Here is a 14,670-nt window from a genome sequence, read left to right as displayed (position 1 = left end):
AAAAATGAGGTACAGAGCTAAACAAAGAATTCTCTGTAGAGGAATATCAAATGGCAGAGAAACACTTAAAGAAATATCATCCTTAGTCATCAGGGAAATGCAAATCAAAAGGACCCTGAGATTTTACATTATACCCATCAGAATGGCTAAGATCAAAAACTCAAGTGACAACACAGGCTGGAGAGGTTGTGGAGAAAGGGGAACCCTCATCCATTGTTTGTGGGAATGTAAACTGGTACAACCACTTTGGAAATCAATCTGGTGCTTTCTCAGAAAATTAGGAATAGTGCTTTCTCAAGATCCAGTTATGCCACTCCTAGGCATATATCCAAAAGATGCTCAAGTACACAACAAGGACATTTGCTCAACCATGTTCATAGCAGCTTTATTTGTAATAGCCAGAACCTGGAAACAATCTAGGTATTCTTCAGTTGAGGAATGGATTCAGAAATTGTGGGACATTTATACAATGGAATACTACACAGCAATCAAAAAGGAGGAAATCATGAAATTTGCAGGCAAATGGTAGGAACTAGAAAAGACCATTTTGAGTGAGGTAACCCAGAAGCAGAAAGACACACACGATATATCCTCACTCATAAGTGGATATTAACCATATAATATAAGATGAACATACTAAAATATGTACTCCTAAAGAAGTTAAAGAAGAAGGAGGACCCTGGGTAAGATGTTCAGTCCTCATTCAGAAAGGTAAATGGATGGACGTTGGAAGAGGGAGAAAACAGGCAACAGGACAGGAGCCTACCACAGAGGGCCTCTGAAAGACTCTACCTAGCAGTGTATCAAAGCAGATGCTGAGATTCATAGCTAAACTTTGGGCAGAGTACAGGGAATCTTATGAAAGAAGGGGGAGATAGAAAGACCTGGAGGGGACTGGAGCTCTACAAGGAAAGCAACAGAACCAACATATGTGGCCACAGGAGTCTTTTCTGAGACTGATACTCCAACCAAGGACCATGCATGGAGATAAGCTAGAACCCCTGCTCAGATGTAGCCCATGTCCTAGGACACCAAGTGGGGGCCCTAGTAAGGGGAACAGGGACGTCTCTGACATAAACTCAGTGGCTGCCTCTTTGATCCCCTCCCCTCCCCCCCCCGAAGGATGAGGAAGCAGCCTTGCCAGACCACAGAGGAAGACAATGCAGCCAGTCCTGATGAGGCCTGATAGGCTAGGGTCAGAAAGAAGGGGAGAAGGACCTCCCCTATATAAGTGGACTTGGGGAGGGGCATGGGAGGAGATGAGGGAGGGAGGATGGGATTGGGAGGGAATGAGGGAAGGGACTGCAGCTGGGATACAAAGTGAATAAACTGTATTTAATATAAAAATTAAAATTAAAAGAAAAGAAGATGTAAAGGCTGAATGTTGTTCTAACATCCTAGGTACCACCTAGTGGGCATACAGAAGCTGCAATGCATTGATGGGAATTGGAACAGTTCTTATCCTACCTGTGAGCCCATTCAAGAAGCCTCCAAACCAGCTGAACAGATTGCACTTGAGAAAGCAATTGTAAGTAGGAGTTGTTATCCGTTTTTTTCTTAGCTGCAGTCTCAGTTCTGACATTACTCTTGCATATGCTTAGTGGATATCTGCTCAATTCTGGGTAATGTTTTTGCATGGGTTAACCTTGATCTCATCGCAGAAGGTGCCTCATAAGACCCCAACATTTCCAGATAAGAACATTCCTATTCATCACCATCATCACAAATACCTCACAAACCTTTTTGTGGGATTTATTGCCTCATTTGGCAAATAGAACAAGGTATACTTAGTGCCCTGCATCTATAAGCTCTGACTGCTGTGAGAAGCTACTCCAAATCTAGATTCCAATACATTCTGAACACATTTTCCTTCAGACCAGTTTAGTATGTATTTATTATCCCTGGAGAAATAGTAACAACTATATTTAAACCAGAAAATGTTGAGGAGTCAGATCCATCTGGAAATTTTTTGGGTTTGTACCTCATTAGTTTCAGAGTAGGGAGCTGCATCTCAGCTTTCCAGGTATAACTTTAAAAGTTTTTCTTTTTTTAGCATGCCTTCCAGGAGGGAAAGGACCTTTGCAGTGCCACAGAGAACTTTGTGAGAAGCCTAAAGGAAAGTGGACAAACAATGGAAGAACTGAAATATTCCCTGGAGATAAAGAAAACTAAGCTGAAGGAATACATTTTATCGAAATATAAGTAACAGAATGGTCACAGAAATGCCCCCATGAATAAACTGCTTCTGAAGGTGTTTTCATGTTGTTCCTTATTCGGCTGAAATGCAAGTCACATGGCCATACAATTGACACACTGTGTGTAAGTGTGTGGGACCATCTTTGGGAATTTTACTTGGAATGTAGAAGGGCCAGGTATGGTGGTCACCTGCTTCAGACCAGGGTTAGCAACATACTAATGGTGAATGCAGAACTTAATTCTCCAGCTGTATGCAGAATAAGATAGCATGCATTTAATCTGAGTGTGCTTCTTATGAAACATGAATAATAAGTCAAACTTATCATGAGATAGAAACTGATCTTTCATTCTGGAAAAAACATACCCACAATAATTACACCTTTAAAATTAGCTATTGAAGCCCATTTATACCCTAAACACTAAAGGTTATTGCCAGTGCTATTGGTTATTCTGACAACTTGATAGTAAGTCTTTATTTCTGAAGATACCACCTAATTGTGGCATACAACATGGAAAAAATCTATCTGGTACTCAACTGGAAGCTTCATCTCTTCTGGATAGTATTCAAAGTGCTAGAAGATGCTATACATGCCACCAGAAGAGAAAAGTAATCATAAATCTCCCTCAGCTATCTATGAACCTGCAAACTATAATAATGATCTACATACAAGATGTGCTCATTGGCACAATAGTGACATAAATGTTAGAGGAATAACCAACCACATTTTTATTAGATTCAAGGTCTGCTTCATGAAATGGAACCCATCACTGACACTGACCAACAATATGAGACTTGGTAGTCCATTGGTCCTGGGGGAAATGCACTACTGTTATTCTGCCAAAGGAATGTAGCGATAAAATAACTCCCAGTGATATATTGCTATACCCATACATGAGTGCATCATTCAGTCCTCATCACAAAACTGTCTTCTTGCAGTAGATGACAGTTAACACAGAGACCTGCAACTGTACAATATGCAGAGAGACAAAGACTTTGGGCTGCTCAGCCCAGAATGGAATATCTTTATCACACTCCTACCCTTAAGACTCTGGGTAGTCTTAGAGAAAAGACAGTAGAAAGTTTGTAAAAGCCAGAGGTGGTAGGTAACTTTAAGGATGGTGCATTTTCCAGACACAACAGGAAAGATGCACATTTGAGCTCACAGAGACTGTGACAGAATGCCAAGACCTGCACAAGCTCAAGAAGGCCCAGTCACTCTTAACTTCCCCATAGAGAAAGAAGATGAATGAGTCTGGCTCAAAGTCCAGCCAGCCCCTGGCCTCCAAGTAGGAAAAGGACCGGACTGAGAAGCCAGCAGATCAGGCCATGCAAGCAACCTCCGAAGGAGCCCAGTGAAATGCCAAAGCCAAAGAGACCTCTCGGCTGACCAAAGAGAAGCAAAAATAAGGGAGCCACCAAGATATGAAAAGCTACCACAACTCCAGGGAGGAAACCAAGGGGCAGACCTAAGAAGCTGGAGAAGGAGGAAGAGGGTATTTGCCAGGAAGAGGGTATTTCCTCGGAGGAGGAACAGTAACCGTGTGCATCACCTGCTCCTTAGCCACCAAGGAGAGCTTTCCCCTGGGATTGGAAGCCATGCTCCCAGGTCCCTCCCTGCCCCATTGGACACTACAGTCCCTCCCCTCACCCGTTGCACACTACAGAACCACTCTAGGGGTGCAGCAGGCTGGTTACGGACTACCCCTCAACAGGGAAGATGGGGTCTTGCCCAGCAGATGCTGCAGCAGAGTGAGGAGGGGTCCACTTTGATGGGAAAGGGTGTAGGGCCGCCAACTCCCCTTGTTCTGTGGGGGAAGTTTGTCCCAGCTGGAGGTCCCCTCTGGTTTCGTATTTGCAGTTACTCGAATAAAAAGTAATAGCCATTTCTGGGACAAAGAAAAAGAAAAAAAAATTAAGTTCAATCCCCTTCCTTCCTTGTCTCATGCCTGTCCTCTTGCCCTTGGCTTCAAACGATGGTATAATGCAGCAGCAAAGCCCTTGCCAGAAGCAGGTTCTTAATAGAAAATATACTGATGATCTAGAATATTTTCAGAGGAGCATAAATTAAAACAGAACAGTAGAAATGAGAGGTGTTGTGATACTTATATCAAAATAGCTTGTGCACTTACTGTAATAGGGAAGAAGTACTCAAATGCAGCCCTGAAATTCCATCCTTGAGAACTTAGAATTCTTGTTAGATGAGCTGTGTGACATATTTGGTATTTGAATATATCACGCAGACAACAACAATAATGTGAACAGAACTTAGGACAGTAAAAAAAAATGAGATACTACAGAATGGGCCTCCTACTGGGGACACTTAAAGTATGAGAATAAATAAATAAATTCGTTAAAGTGAAGAGTGTGGTTTGTTTTTGTTTGTTTGTTTTTAATAAAAAAAAGCTAGGCATGGCAGAGACCAGCCTGGTCTATGCAGTGAGTGCCAGGTCAGCCAGAGTTACATAGTGAGACTCTTTCTGAACAATAAAATAAAAATTAGAAGGGAATGAAAAGTATTTATGTTTATGGATAAGAGGAAGGGAAAGGAGGTATCAAAATTGAAGAAAAATTAGAAGAATCAAGGGAGTTTAAAGTTAGTTATCGGAGCTGTCTTAGTGTCTCTGTTGCGGTGATTAAAATACCCTCACAGAAACAACTTAAGGGAGACAACTTTTATTTGTTTGTTTTTAGCTCACAGGTCCATGTAACAGTCCATCACGGCAGGGAATTAAAGGCATCATGAGCTTAAAGTAGCTGATCATAGTATGTTCTCAGATGAGGACAATGAATACATGTGTGTGCTAGCATGCTCTGCTCACTATCTTACACTGTCAAAGATCCCCTGCCTAGGGAATGGTGTCACCTGTAGTTCCCAGGTCTTCCCACCTCAGCTAACATATTCAGGACAACCTCCCACAGACATGCCCAAAGGTCCATCTCCCAGGTGGTTCTAGAGTTTTCCAAGTTCAAGTTGACAGCACTAACTGTCACTGGAGTCAAAGGGGAAGAGTGGTTTAGAATGGAAATGTTCAGCAGTGTTAAAACCTTCAGAGAAATTACAATAAATAAATGGAAGACATTTGAACGTGGATAAGACTGCATTCTTGAGTTCAGTATCATACTAAAGAATGAAAAGGGATTTAAAGTTTTGGCAAGGTTGCAGGGACACTTCAGGGTAAGAGAGAAAGTGAAGTGTAGAAAAGAATCAACTCTAAGTCAGGGTTAAACAGGAAAAAAAAAGACATTGATGAAACTAATATAGAATAAAATAGAAGGCAAAATGATCTGTTGAAAGTAAGGTAAGTTAGTCCTCTTGGAGAGAAAACTCAACCAATAAAATACATTCTGTATTTGTTGTACCTTTTTGTGATGCCTGGATGGAGACAAGTAAAGCTAGGACCTCTGAAAGCCTCTGGGACTAGTGTCCTGCGCAGAGACTCATTTTGGTTGGAGTGGTTCTGAACTCCAACTCAATGTGTCTAGGCTGGTTGAGTTTTGTGTTGTATAACTTATGATTATGAAAAGAAAAGGAAAATTCTGGCATCAAACTTTCTCATCACCATTCTAACTTAGGGGAAATGGTTGGCAGAGAAGAAAATAAACAATTGCAACACATGATCAAGAATGAGGGCTGGTAAAGAAGATTATGTAAATACTGCTGCTCCAGTTTGTTAATCATTCACTGGGGCGGAGGAGAGGTTCTCTCTGTCCATCTTTATTCAGCTCCCTGACGAGATACATGTGTGGGTAGAATGCAAGGACCATATGCGTGGGTAGACTCCAAGGACTTTTTGATGGAGCAATTACTGGCCAGCTTTAGGATATTATGATCAGATGTCATCTTGGGAGAAACTAGTAGAAGAGAGATCAAGGCACCATCACATAGTCTTTTCCTCTGCTACTGCAGGTCAGTGGGCTGCTGAGCACTTGGGTGGGGGGTTATGGGTAAAGCTGGTCACCAGGCTCTGTCAGCTGTGTACCTCTCTTATATTTTTTATTTTTGTGGTTATAATTTAATTATATTTTCAATTCTCTTTCTTCCCTTCAAATGCTCCCACATACTCCTTATTGCTCTCTTTCAAGTGTATGACCTCCTTTTTCATTAGTTGTTGTTGTATGTATATATATTCCTACATGTACCCTATTCAGTCCATATAATGTTACTTGTATGTATGTGTTCAGGGCTGATCATTTGGCACTGGAAAACGAATTGTTGTAGCTCTTCCCTGGGGAAGACCACATCTCTTCACTCCAAGCTTTCCTCAGCTGTCTATAGTTCTTTGTGTAGAATTAAGGCCTCCTGGGATTTCCCCCATCTAGTTTTATGTGTTCACTGGTGTCCTCTTGTTCAGGTTGTGTTCGGAATTCACGTTGTTCAGACTTTACTGGCATAGTTTCTGATGTTATTAGGAGACATGATCTCACAGTAAACTCCTTGATCCCCTGGCTCTAAGCAATTTTTCTGCTTCCCCTTCTGCAATGTTCCTCTTAGGTACAGGTGTGTTTTTTAGACGTATCCATTAGAACTGGGCCCACAACTCTTCATTTGAGTTGTTTTTTTTCTTTAGTAGTATGTTGCAAAGAGAATTTTGTTGTTGTTGTTGTTGAGGTGGTGAAGACCATACTTATCTGTGGATATAAAGATAAATGTTTATAGATTGTTATTGGACTGTGCTGGTTTAATAAATTAGTGGTTGTGGATTCTCTGCTAATAAATATGACTTCACTAGCACTGAGTAGTTAGGTAGATTTACGGTACAAGAAATGATTTCCCTCTTGTTGAATGGGTCTTAAGTCAAATTAAGGGAGTTTTTGGTTACTTCCAAGGTATGCCACTACAACATCCTTAGGGTTACTGGATCATGTTGGTCATTGATGTATTCATAGGTATCACAACTGGGTAGGACTGTTGGTTGCCTCTCCCCACCACTTTTCAGAAGCATGAATGATGCCTCCTCAGGGAGGAGGCATTCAGATCAGTTCTAGTTCAGGAGGTTTTGAGCCCCGTTTTCGAAGTTCATGATGTTTCAGCGATAGGAACTTACCTTCCCTTCTGTGGGTGGGCGATTGCTAAGGACAACAATAGGATTTGTGGTTTGGGAGTTTCTTGAGCTGGCCTGGATAAAATCTCAAAAGAAGGCCTCTCATGTCTGGTATTGTGATTTTTTGTTAGGTGGTCTTTGGGAAGTAACATCACCCCAGATGAGAAAAGTTCATTAAAACTATATTTGTAGATTTTTACATGAAATTACACGTATTACAGAGTTTTTAAGGTAAAAAGTTAAGATTTGTATATGGAAAACACAATTTCCTTAGAGTTATTTATCACATTTGGCTTTTATAGTCTTTCTACCTCCTCACCTCAAAGATCCTTGAGCCTAGAGGGGAGGGTTTTTATGAAGACATCCCATTTAGGACTGAGTGCTCTGAAGTCTCTCACTTTCTGCACATTGTCCAGTTTTGAGCATCTGTGTCTATTCCAATATACTGCAAGAAGAAGCTTCTCTAATGAGGGTTGAGTGAGGTACTAATCCATGGGTATAGCATTATATCATTAGGATTCATTTTATTGCTAGATATTAGGAGGGGTGAAGTTTCTAGTTAGGGACTAGCTCAGTTTCTTTATGTTTGATGACATGAGAAATGTCTTTAGCAATGGGGCCTTACCATCAGGGGAAAAGTAAGCAATAACCTTAGAAATAGCCTGTGACATTTGGTGGCATAAGATTTCTAGTTGGGGCATTGTCCCCCCATTACATGGTGACTCCGTTTAAATTAATTTCATAAATGTTTATTTTTAGAGAATGTCTACAGTAGCAGATTTCCATATAATTTTTCAAATGGCCTTTAATATGGCTGACACTCCCCATTTTCCCTCCCTTTATCTTGCTCTTCCATTCCCCTCACCATTTAATCCTCCTATTCTACTTTTCTCTTTGTCTATCCATAAGACCATGGTGTATAGGCTTGAACTCATTGCACAGGAAAGGAACAGGACACTGGTAGTACAGGCACTAAGACCAACAATTAACAAATATGACTTCATGGAGCTAGAATGCTTCTGTACAGCAAAGGACACCATTATCTGGGTAAAATAGTGTCTACACAATGAAGAAGAAAACATCCTCTTTCAGGAATCTTTATCAGTTACATATCTGGTGGAGAACTAGTATCTAGACTATATAAAGAATTTTTTAAAGCCCTGAACATCACAAAAATAAGTAACCCAATTAAAAAATGGGACACAGAATAAACAGGAAGTTCTCAAAAGAGCAAGCACAAATAGTTGAGAAACACTTAAAGTTCAACATCTTTACCATCAGTGAGATGGAAATTAAACCAACTTTGAAATCTCATCTTGCTCCAGTCAAAATGACCAAAATCAATAAAACAAATGACAACACATACTAGTGAGGATGACAGAAAAAGGGAAAATCTTATTCATTGATGGTAGGAGTACAAAATGATACAGCCACTATGGAAATCAGTGTGGAGGGTCCTCAAAAACCTGAAATTCACTCTAACTCAAGATTCAGCTAAACCACTTTTGGACATATACCCAACGGATTCTGCATCCTACTTCAGAGATACTGATTCATCCATGTTCATTGCTGTTCTATTCATTATTGCCAGAAATTGGAAATAGCCTAGATGTCTATCAACTGATGAATGGATAATAAAACTGTGATACATTTACACAATGGAATATTAGTCAGCTGTTAAGAAAGATGACATGTACAGGTAAATAGATGAAGCTAGAAAAAAAATCTTACAGAGTGAGATAACCCAGACCCCAAAAGATAAATATTGTATATTTTCTCTTATATATGGATGTAAGCTTTTAAGTCTTCAATATGTGTCTACAATCTGAATAGCCACATGGCTTAGGTATCTAAAAGACCAGAAGAGAAGAGAAGGTCACCTAATTTGCGAAATTGAAACACTGTTCTTTTCCAAGTTGACTTGAATTTAGTCTCTGGCTTCACAGAACTCCAGGCTCACATGTATTCTTCTCTGAAAATTCACTTCCTTTTTCCATTTGAAAAGAATTTCTCTTCCCAGAAGTGCCTTTTGCAGATGAATGTCCTCATCGTTAATGTTGTAACATCTGTGCTCATGTCTCTTCTTCACACCTAGGTTGTAATTTCCTTGAAGAGGTGGATAGCACAGTATTTATCCTAATGCTTTATGTCAAGTTGGTTAAATGGCACTTGTTAAATTCAGGTTTTCTGGCAGAACAACTGTGGGCAAAGCAGCAGCAAGCCATGCACCGCACAAGAGCACCACGTGGGACACTTCAAAAAACCAGAGGTGCAGTGGCCTGGCCCTTCTCTAGGCTCTGCAGAGTCTGTGGCCCAACTTTGTTCCAAATGGCCTTGACGGCTGCTCTTTGGGTTGCTGTTTTCGGTGAGTAGTGGGCAACAAGTCCAGATGGACAACCAACAGTTATTTATAAGACTTAAACTGGATAGCTAAGTTAGCGGAGATCCAGTTTCAACCACAAAGGATTTATTTTGCCAGCTGGAGTTATCATCACACACAAAAGGCTAAGTTTCTAGGTGTTTCACCTAGAACTTCTCATCTAAGTCTCCAAAGCAACCTGTTTCCCAACCTGCATTTGAAATAAAGCTATATTTTCTAACAGCAATGAAGCATATTTCATGGCCTGGGGGTTGATCTGGAATGGAGAGATGAGGAGCACATGGCTCTGGGGCTCTCAAATGGTAACTTAGCTGTGTATCACCATTCATTTTCAATAGGGAAAGTAGGGTTAAGATTTTTATGTCTTAAGAATTCTGTTTTCTGTGTTATGTAGCTCAGGCTGGACTTGAATTCACAATCTTTCTTATATGCTACCACATCTGGCTTATCATGTCAGCTCAAATCAAACAACGTGTATCTACTAAAGCAAATGTATAAGAATTTTTGGCTTTGCATATATGCACTCTGAGCAGAGATGGATAATGCAGGCTGATGACATTTACATCTGTCTCCTTTATAGAAAGATGTTTTACACAGTAGAGAAGGAATAAACACGTGTGCCTTTAATCATCATCATCATTATCATTTACCAACAGAAAATTTGCATGCTTCTCATGGACTCCTAACACAGAGGAATAGTACATTTACAATTTTTCTTGACTAGAGCAGAAAAGAATTGTTTTCCCTCTAAAAGTATACTACTGAAACAATAAGCTGCTGTGTCTCAGGGACTAACATTTGATGTCACTGTCCTTTGGTATCTAGGCAAATGTGGTCCACCACCTGATTTACCCTACGCCTTGCCAGCAACTGAGATGAATCAGACAGACTTTGAGAGCCAAACTGTCCTGAGATACAATTGCCGCCCTGGCTACAGTAGAGCAACTTCAAGCCAGACTGTTTACTGCACACCTGAAGGGAAATGGTACATTACTATCATCTGTGTCAGTAAGTACCAACATTTATTATTCTCAAGTGTGCAAACATCAGTGTTAGAAAGTTCTCTCAGGTTCTATAATTATTGAATTTTAGGTCACGAAGGAATTAGTGAATTCATCTACTAGAAATTTTGTTGTTTGATTTGGTTTTTTGTTTTGTTTTTCAAGGCAGGCTCTCTCTATGTAGCCTTGGCTATCCTGAACTCACTTTGAAGACCAGGATGGCCTCAAACTCACAGAGATCCACCTGCTTCTGCCTCCCAATGGCTGGGATTAAAGGGATGTGCCACCACCACTTGGCAACTAGGAATTTTAAGTACATATGCATGACTCTTCTGGAAAGCAAAATAAAACAAAACAGAAAATAAGAAATGACTTGATTGCAATGAAGAAAAGATATGCTGTACTGGCTAGTTTGTTTTTAAAGATTTATTTATTTATATATATGAGTGGTCTATCTATATGACAAAAGAGGGCATCAGATCCCATTATAGATGGTTGTGAGCCACCATGTGGTTGCTGGAAATTGAACTCAGGATCTCTGGAAGAACAACCAATGCTTTTAACCACTAAGCCATCTCTCTAGCCTGTACTGGCTAGTTTTATTTCAACTTGACACAAAGTAGAGTCATCAGAGAGGAGGGAGCCTCAATTGAGAAGACGCCTCCATAGATCTGGCTGTAGGCAAACCTGTAGGGTATTTTCTTAATTAGTGTCTTTGGGGAAGGGCCCAGCCCATTGTGGGCGGTGCCATCCCTGGGCTGGTGGTACTGAATTCCCTAAGGAAGCAGGCTGAGCAAGCCATGATGAGCAAGCCAATTAGCAGCACTTCTCCATGGCCTCTGCCAGGCCTGCCCTGCTTGAGTTCCTGTCCTGACTTCCTTTGATGATGAACTGTGATATGTAAACATAAGATGAATAAACCCTTTTCTCCTTAAGTTGCTTTGGTCATGGCATTTTATCACAGCAATAGTAACTCTAAGACAAACATTTCATTGGTAAGTCACCAGGTACTTATTTAAATATTGGGACTAGGACTTGGTGTGATAGTGGACACCTTTAATACCTGCAGAGGCAGGAACAGACCTCTGTGAGTTGGAGACCAGCCTGGTCTACACAGTAATTTCCAGGCCAGCCAGGGCTGCACAGGGACAGGCCCTGCCTCAAAAAAAAGAAAGAAAAATTGGGGCGAGGAGGATGGTTTAGCAGGTGAAGGTGACCCGAGGGTGATTCCTGGAAAGGTGGAAGGAGAGAACTGACTCCCAGAGTTGTTCTGTGACCTCCACATACATGTTGTAGCATGTGCATGCCTGCACTTCAGTCCTCAAAAAAAAAAAAAAACAATAATAACAGTAATAAAAGTAGTAATGATAACAATGATGATAGAAATACCTTAGGGTTAAATGGACAGAAAGTAGCAATCTTACCTCAAACACATGGTGAGTGTTTTTATATGCAGAGCCAGATTTTTAAAAAATGCATATGCATACGTATGTACATATATTGGCTGAAGGACAGTGGCCACAATGGCTGGTGGATATGATGAAAGTATGATGCTATACACATACGAAAATGTCAAAATGAAACCCACTATTCTGTATACTAATTTTAAAAGTTAAGTAAAACAAGGCTCAAAACAACATATTTCATGATATGGAAGAACAGCTAATTCACTGTGAGCAGGGGACACATTTGGTACCGTCTCCCAACAGTAACGGCATATAATCTTTGCATTCTCTGTTTTATTTCTTTTTATAGTCAAGGAAATGGTTCTTGTTAAAATACACCAGGGTGAAAAAAGAAGTGATCAAAATTTGTTTGCATTTTTCCTCCAGAACGAAAAATTCACCAAGTCATTTTCAGATATAAACATGACTCTAACCATGTAGGTCTCTCTGGACGTGGAAGTAGAAACAGATCTGTCAGTTTATAATTGCAGTATCTGTGAATGTGGGGATCACTTATCATAATTTTATTTTTCCTAGAAAAATCATGCAGGAATCCAGGAGACTTACACAACGGACATGTGGAAGTTAAAACAGACTTTTCTTTTGGATCACAGATAGAATTCAGCTGTTCAGAAGGGTGAGTGTGAGGTAATTTAGAAATAATTCTCACTTCCATCCCATCTTCTTGTACCTTATTTCTTCTTGTGCTGTTTTTTTTAACTTTTTTCAGTTTCTTTTGTATCATTGTAGTGTTTCCTTATTCAAATACAATCAAGAGATTAGAATATATTTTATATTTCCCCTTTCTAGTAACACAGTTCATTTTAAACATTTATTTAAGATAATCTAATTAAAATTTATTATTATCGTTTATTACAATATATTCGGTTTGTACCCTGGCTGTGGCTCCCTCCCTCATCTCTTCCCAAACCCACCCTCCCTCCCTCTTCTCACCCTTTGCACCTCCCCTAGTCCACCGGTAGGGTCAGATAGTGCCCTCTGACCTTAGCCTATCAGGTCTCATCAGGACTGGTTGCATTGTCTTCTGTGGCCTGGCAAGGCTGCACCACCCAGGAGGTGGTGAGCAGAGAGCCAGCCACTGAGTTCCTGCCAGAGAAAGTCCCTGATCCATTTGCTAGGGAACCCACTTGGAGACTGAGCTGCCATGAGCTACGTCTGAGCCTGGGTTTTAGGTCCTTTCCATGCATTGTCCTTGGTTGGGGTATCAGTCTCTGCAGGGCTCAGTATTTTTGGCTCTGTTGGTTTCCTTTTGGAGCTCCTGTCCCCTCCACGTCTTTATATCTGCCCCTTCTTTCCTAAGATTCCCTGCACTCTTCCCAAAGTTTAGCTATGAGTCTTAGTCTGTGCTTTGATACCTCAATCAGTAGAGTTTTTCAGAGGCTGTCTGTGGTAGGCTCCTGTCCTGTTCACTGTCTTCTCTTGCTTCCAATGTCTATCCCATTTGTCCTTCTGAATGAGGCTTGAGCATCTTCCCTAGGGCCTTCCTTGTTGTTTAGCTTCTTTAGGAGTACATATTTTAGTATGTTGATCTTATATGGTTAATATCCACTTATGAGTGAGTATATACCGTATGTGTCTTTCTGCTTCTGGGTTACCTCACTCAAAATGGTCTTTTCTAGTTCCCACCATTTGCCTGCAAATTTCATGATTTCCTTGTTTTTAATTGCTGAGTAGTATTCCATTTTGTAAATGTACCACAATTTCTGTATCCATTTTTCAACTGAAGGACATCTGGATTGTTTCCGGATTCCAGCTATTACAAATAAAGCTGCTATGAACATGGTTGAGCAAATGTCCTTGTTGTGTACGTAAGCATCTTTTGGATATATGCCTAGGAGTGGTATAGCTGTATCTTAAGGTAGCACTATTCCTAATTTTCTGAGAAAGCACCAGATTGATTTCCAAAGTGGTTGCACAAATTTACATTCCCACCAGCAGTGGAGGAGGGTTCCCCTTTCTCCACAACCTCTCCAGTCTGTGTTGTCACTTGAGGTTTTTTATTTTAATTTTTCTCCTTCTGGGATACTTCACTCAGAATGGTCTTTTCTAGATCCCACCATTTGCCTGCAAATTTCATGATTTCCTCCTTTTTGATTGCTGAGTAGTATTCCATTGTGTAAAAATACCACAATTTCTGTATCTATTCCTCAACTGAGGGACATCTGGGTTGTTTCCAGGTTCTGGCTATTACAAATAAAGCTGCTACAAACATGGTTGAGCAAATGTCCTTGTTGTGTACTTGAGCAAATTTTGGGTATATACCTAGCAGTGGTATAGCTGGGTCTTAAGGAAGCACTATTCCTAATTGTCTGAGAAAGCACCAGATTGATTTCCAAAGTGGTTGTACCAGTTTACATTCCCATCAGCAGTGGAGGAGGGTTCCCCTTTCTCCACAACCTCTCCAGCATGTGTTGTCACTTGAGTTTGTGATCTTAGCCATTCTGATGGGTGTAAGGTGAAATCTCAGGGTTGTTTGATTTGCATCTCCCTGATGGCTAAGGATGTTGAGCATCTCTTTAAGTGTTTTCTGCCATTCAATATTCCTCTACAGAGAATTCTTTGTTTAGCTCTGTACCTCATTTTT

At 40.5% G+C, this 14,670-nt stretch overlaps 2 protein-coding genes across 2 annotated transcripts in view; both read left to right on the top strand.

Moving 5' to 3' along the window:
* C4bpb (complement component 4 binding protein beta) overlaps positions 1-2,254 on the top strand; it is an 11,503-nt gene extending 9,249 nt beyond the window's left edge. Inside the window, exons 5-6 of the mRNA XM_055602340.1 lie at positions 1,402-1,528; positions 2,054-2,254. Of these exons, the coding sequence (XP_055458315.1) occupies positions 1,402-1,528; positions 2,054-2,206 (280 nt within the window). The 3' untranslated portion in view covers positions 2,207-2,254. The remainder of the gene's footprint in view (positions 1-1,401; positions 1,529-2,053) is intronic.
* Positions 2,255-5,898: 3,644 nt separating this feature from the next.
* Positions 5,899-14,670, top strand: part of LOC129673494 (C4b-binding protein alpha chain-like) — a 50,743-nt gene continuing 41,971 nt past the window's right edge. Inside the window, exons 1-4 of the mRNA XM_055603324.1 lie at positions 5,899-6,104; positions 9,422-9,604; positions 10,445-10,627; positions 12,603-12,702. Coding sequence (XP_055459299.1) covers positions 6,032-6,104; positions 9,422-9,604; positions 10,445-10,627; positions 12,603-12,702 — 539 coding nt within the window. The 5' untranslated portion in view covers positions 5,899-6,031. The remainder of the gene's footprint in view (positions 6,105-9,421; positions 9,605-10,444; positions 10,628-12,602; positions 12,703-14,670) is intronic.

Source organism: Psammomys obesus, unplaced genomic scaffold, assembly GCF_907164565.1.
Source record: "Psammomys obesus unplaced genomic scaffold, mPsaObe1.curated_primary_1811, whole genome shotgun sequence".
NCBI lineage: Eukaryota > Metazoa > Chordata > Mammalia > Rodentia > Muridae > Psammomys > Psammomys obesus.
The sequence above is the reverse complement of the archived record's forward strand: the minus strand, read 5'-3'. Positions and strand labels throughout refer to the sequence as shown.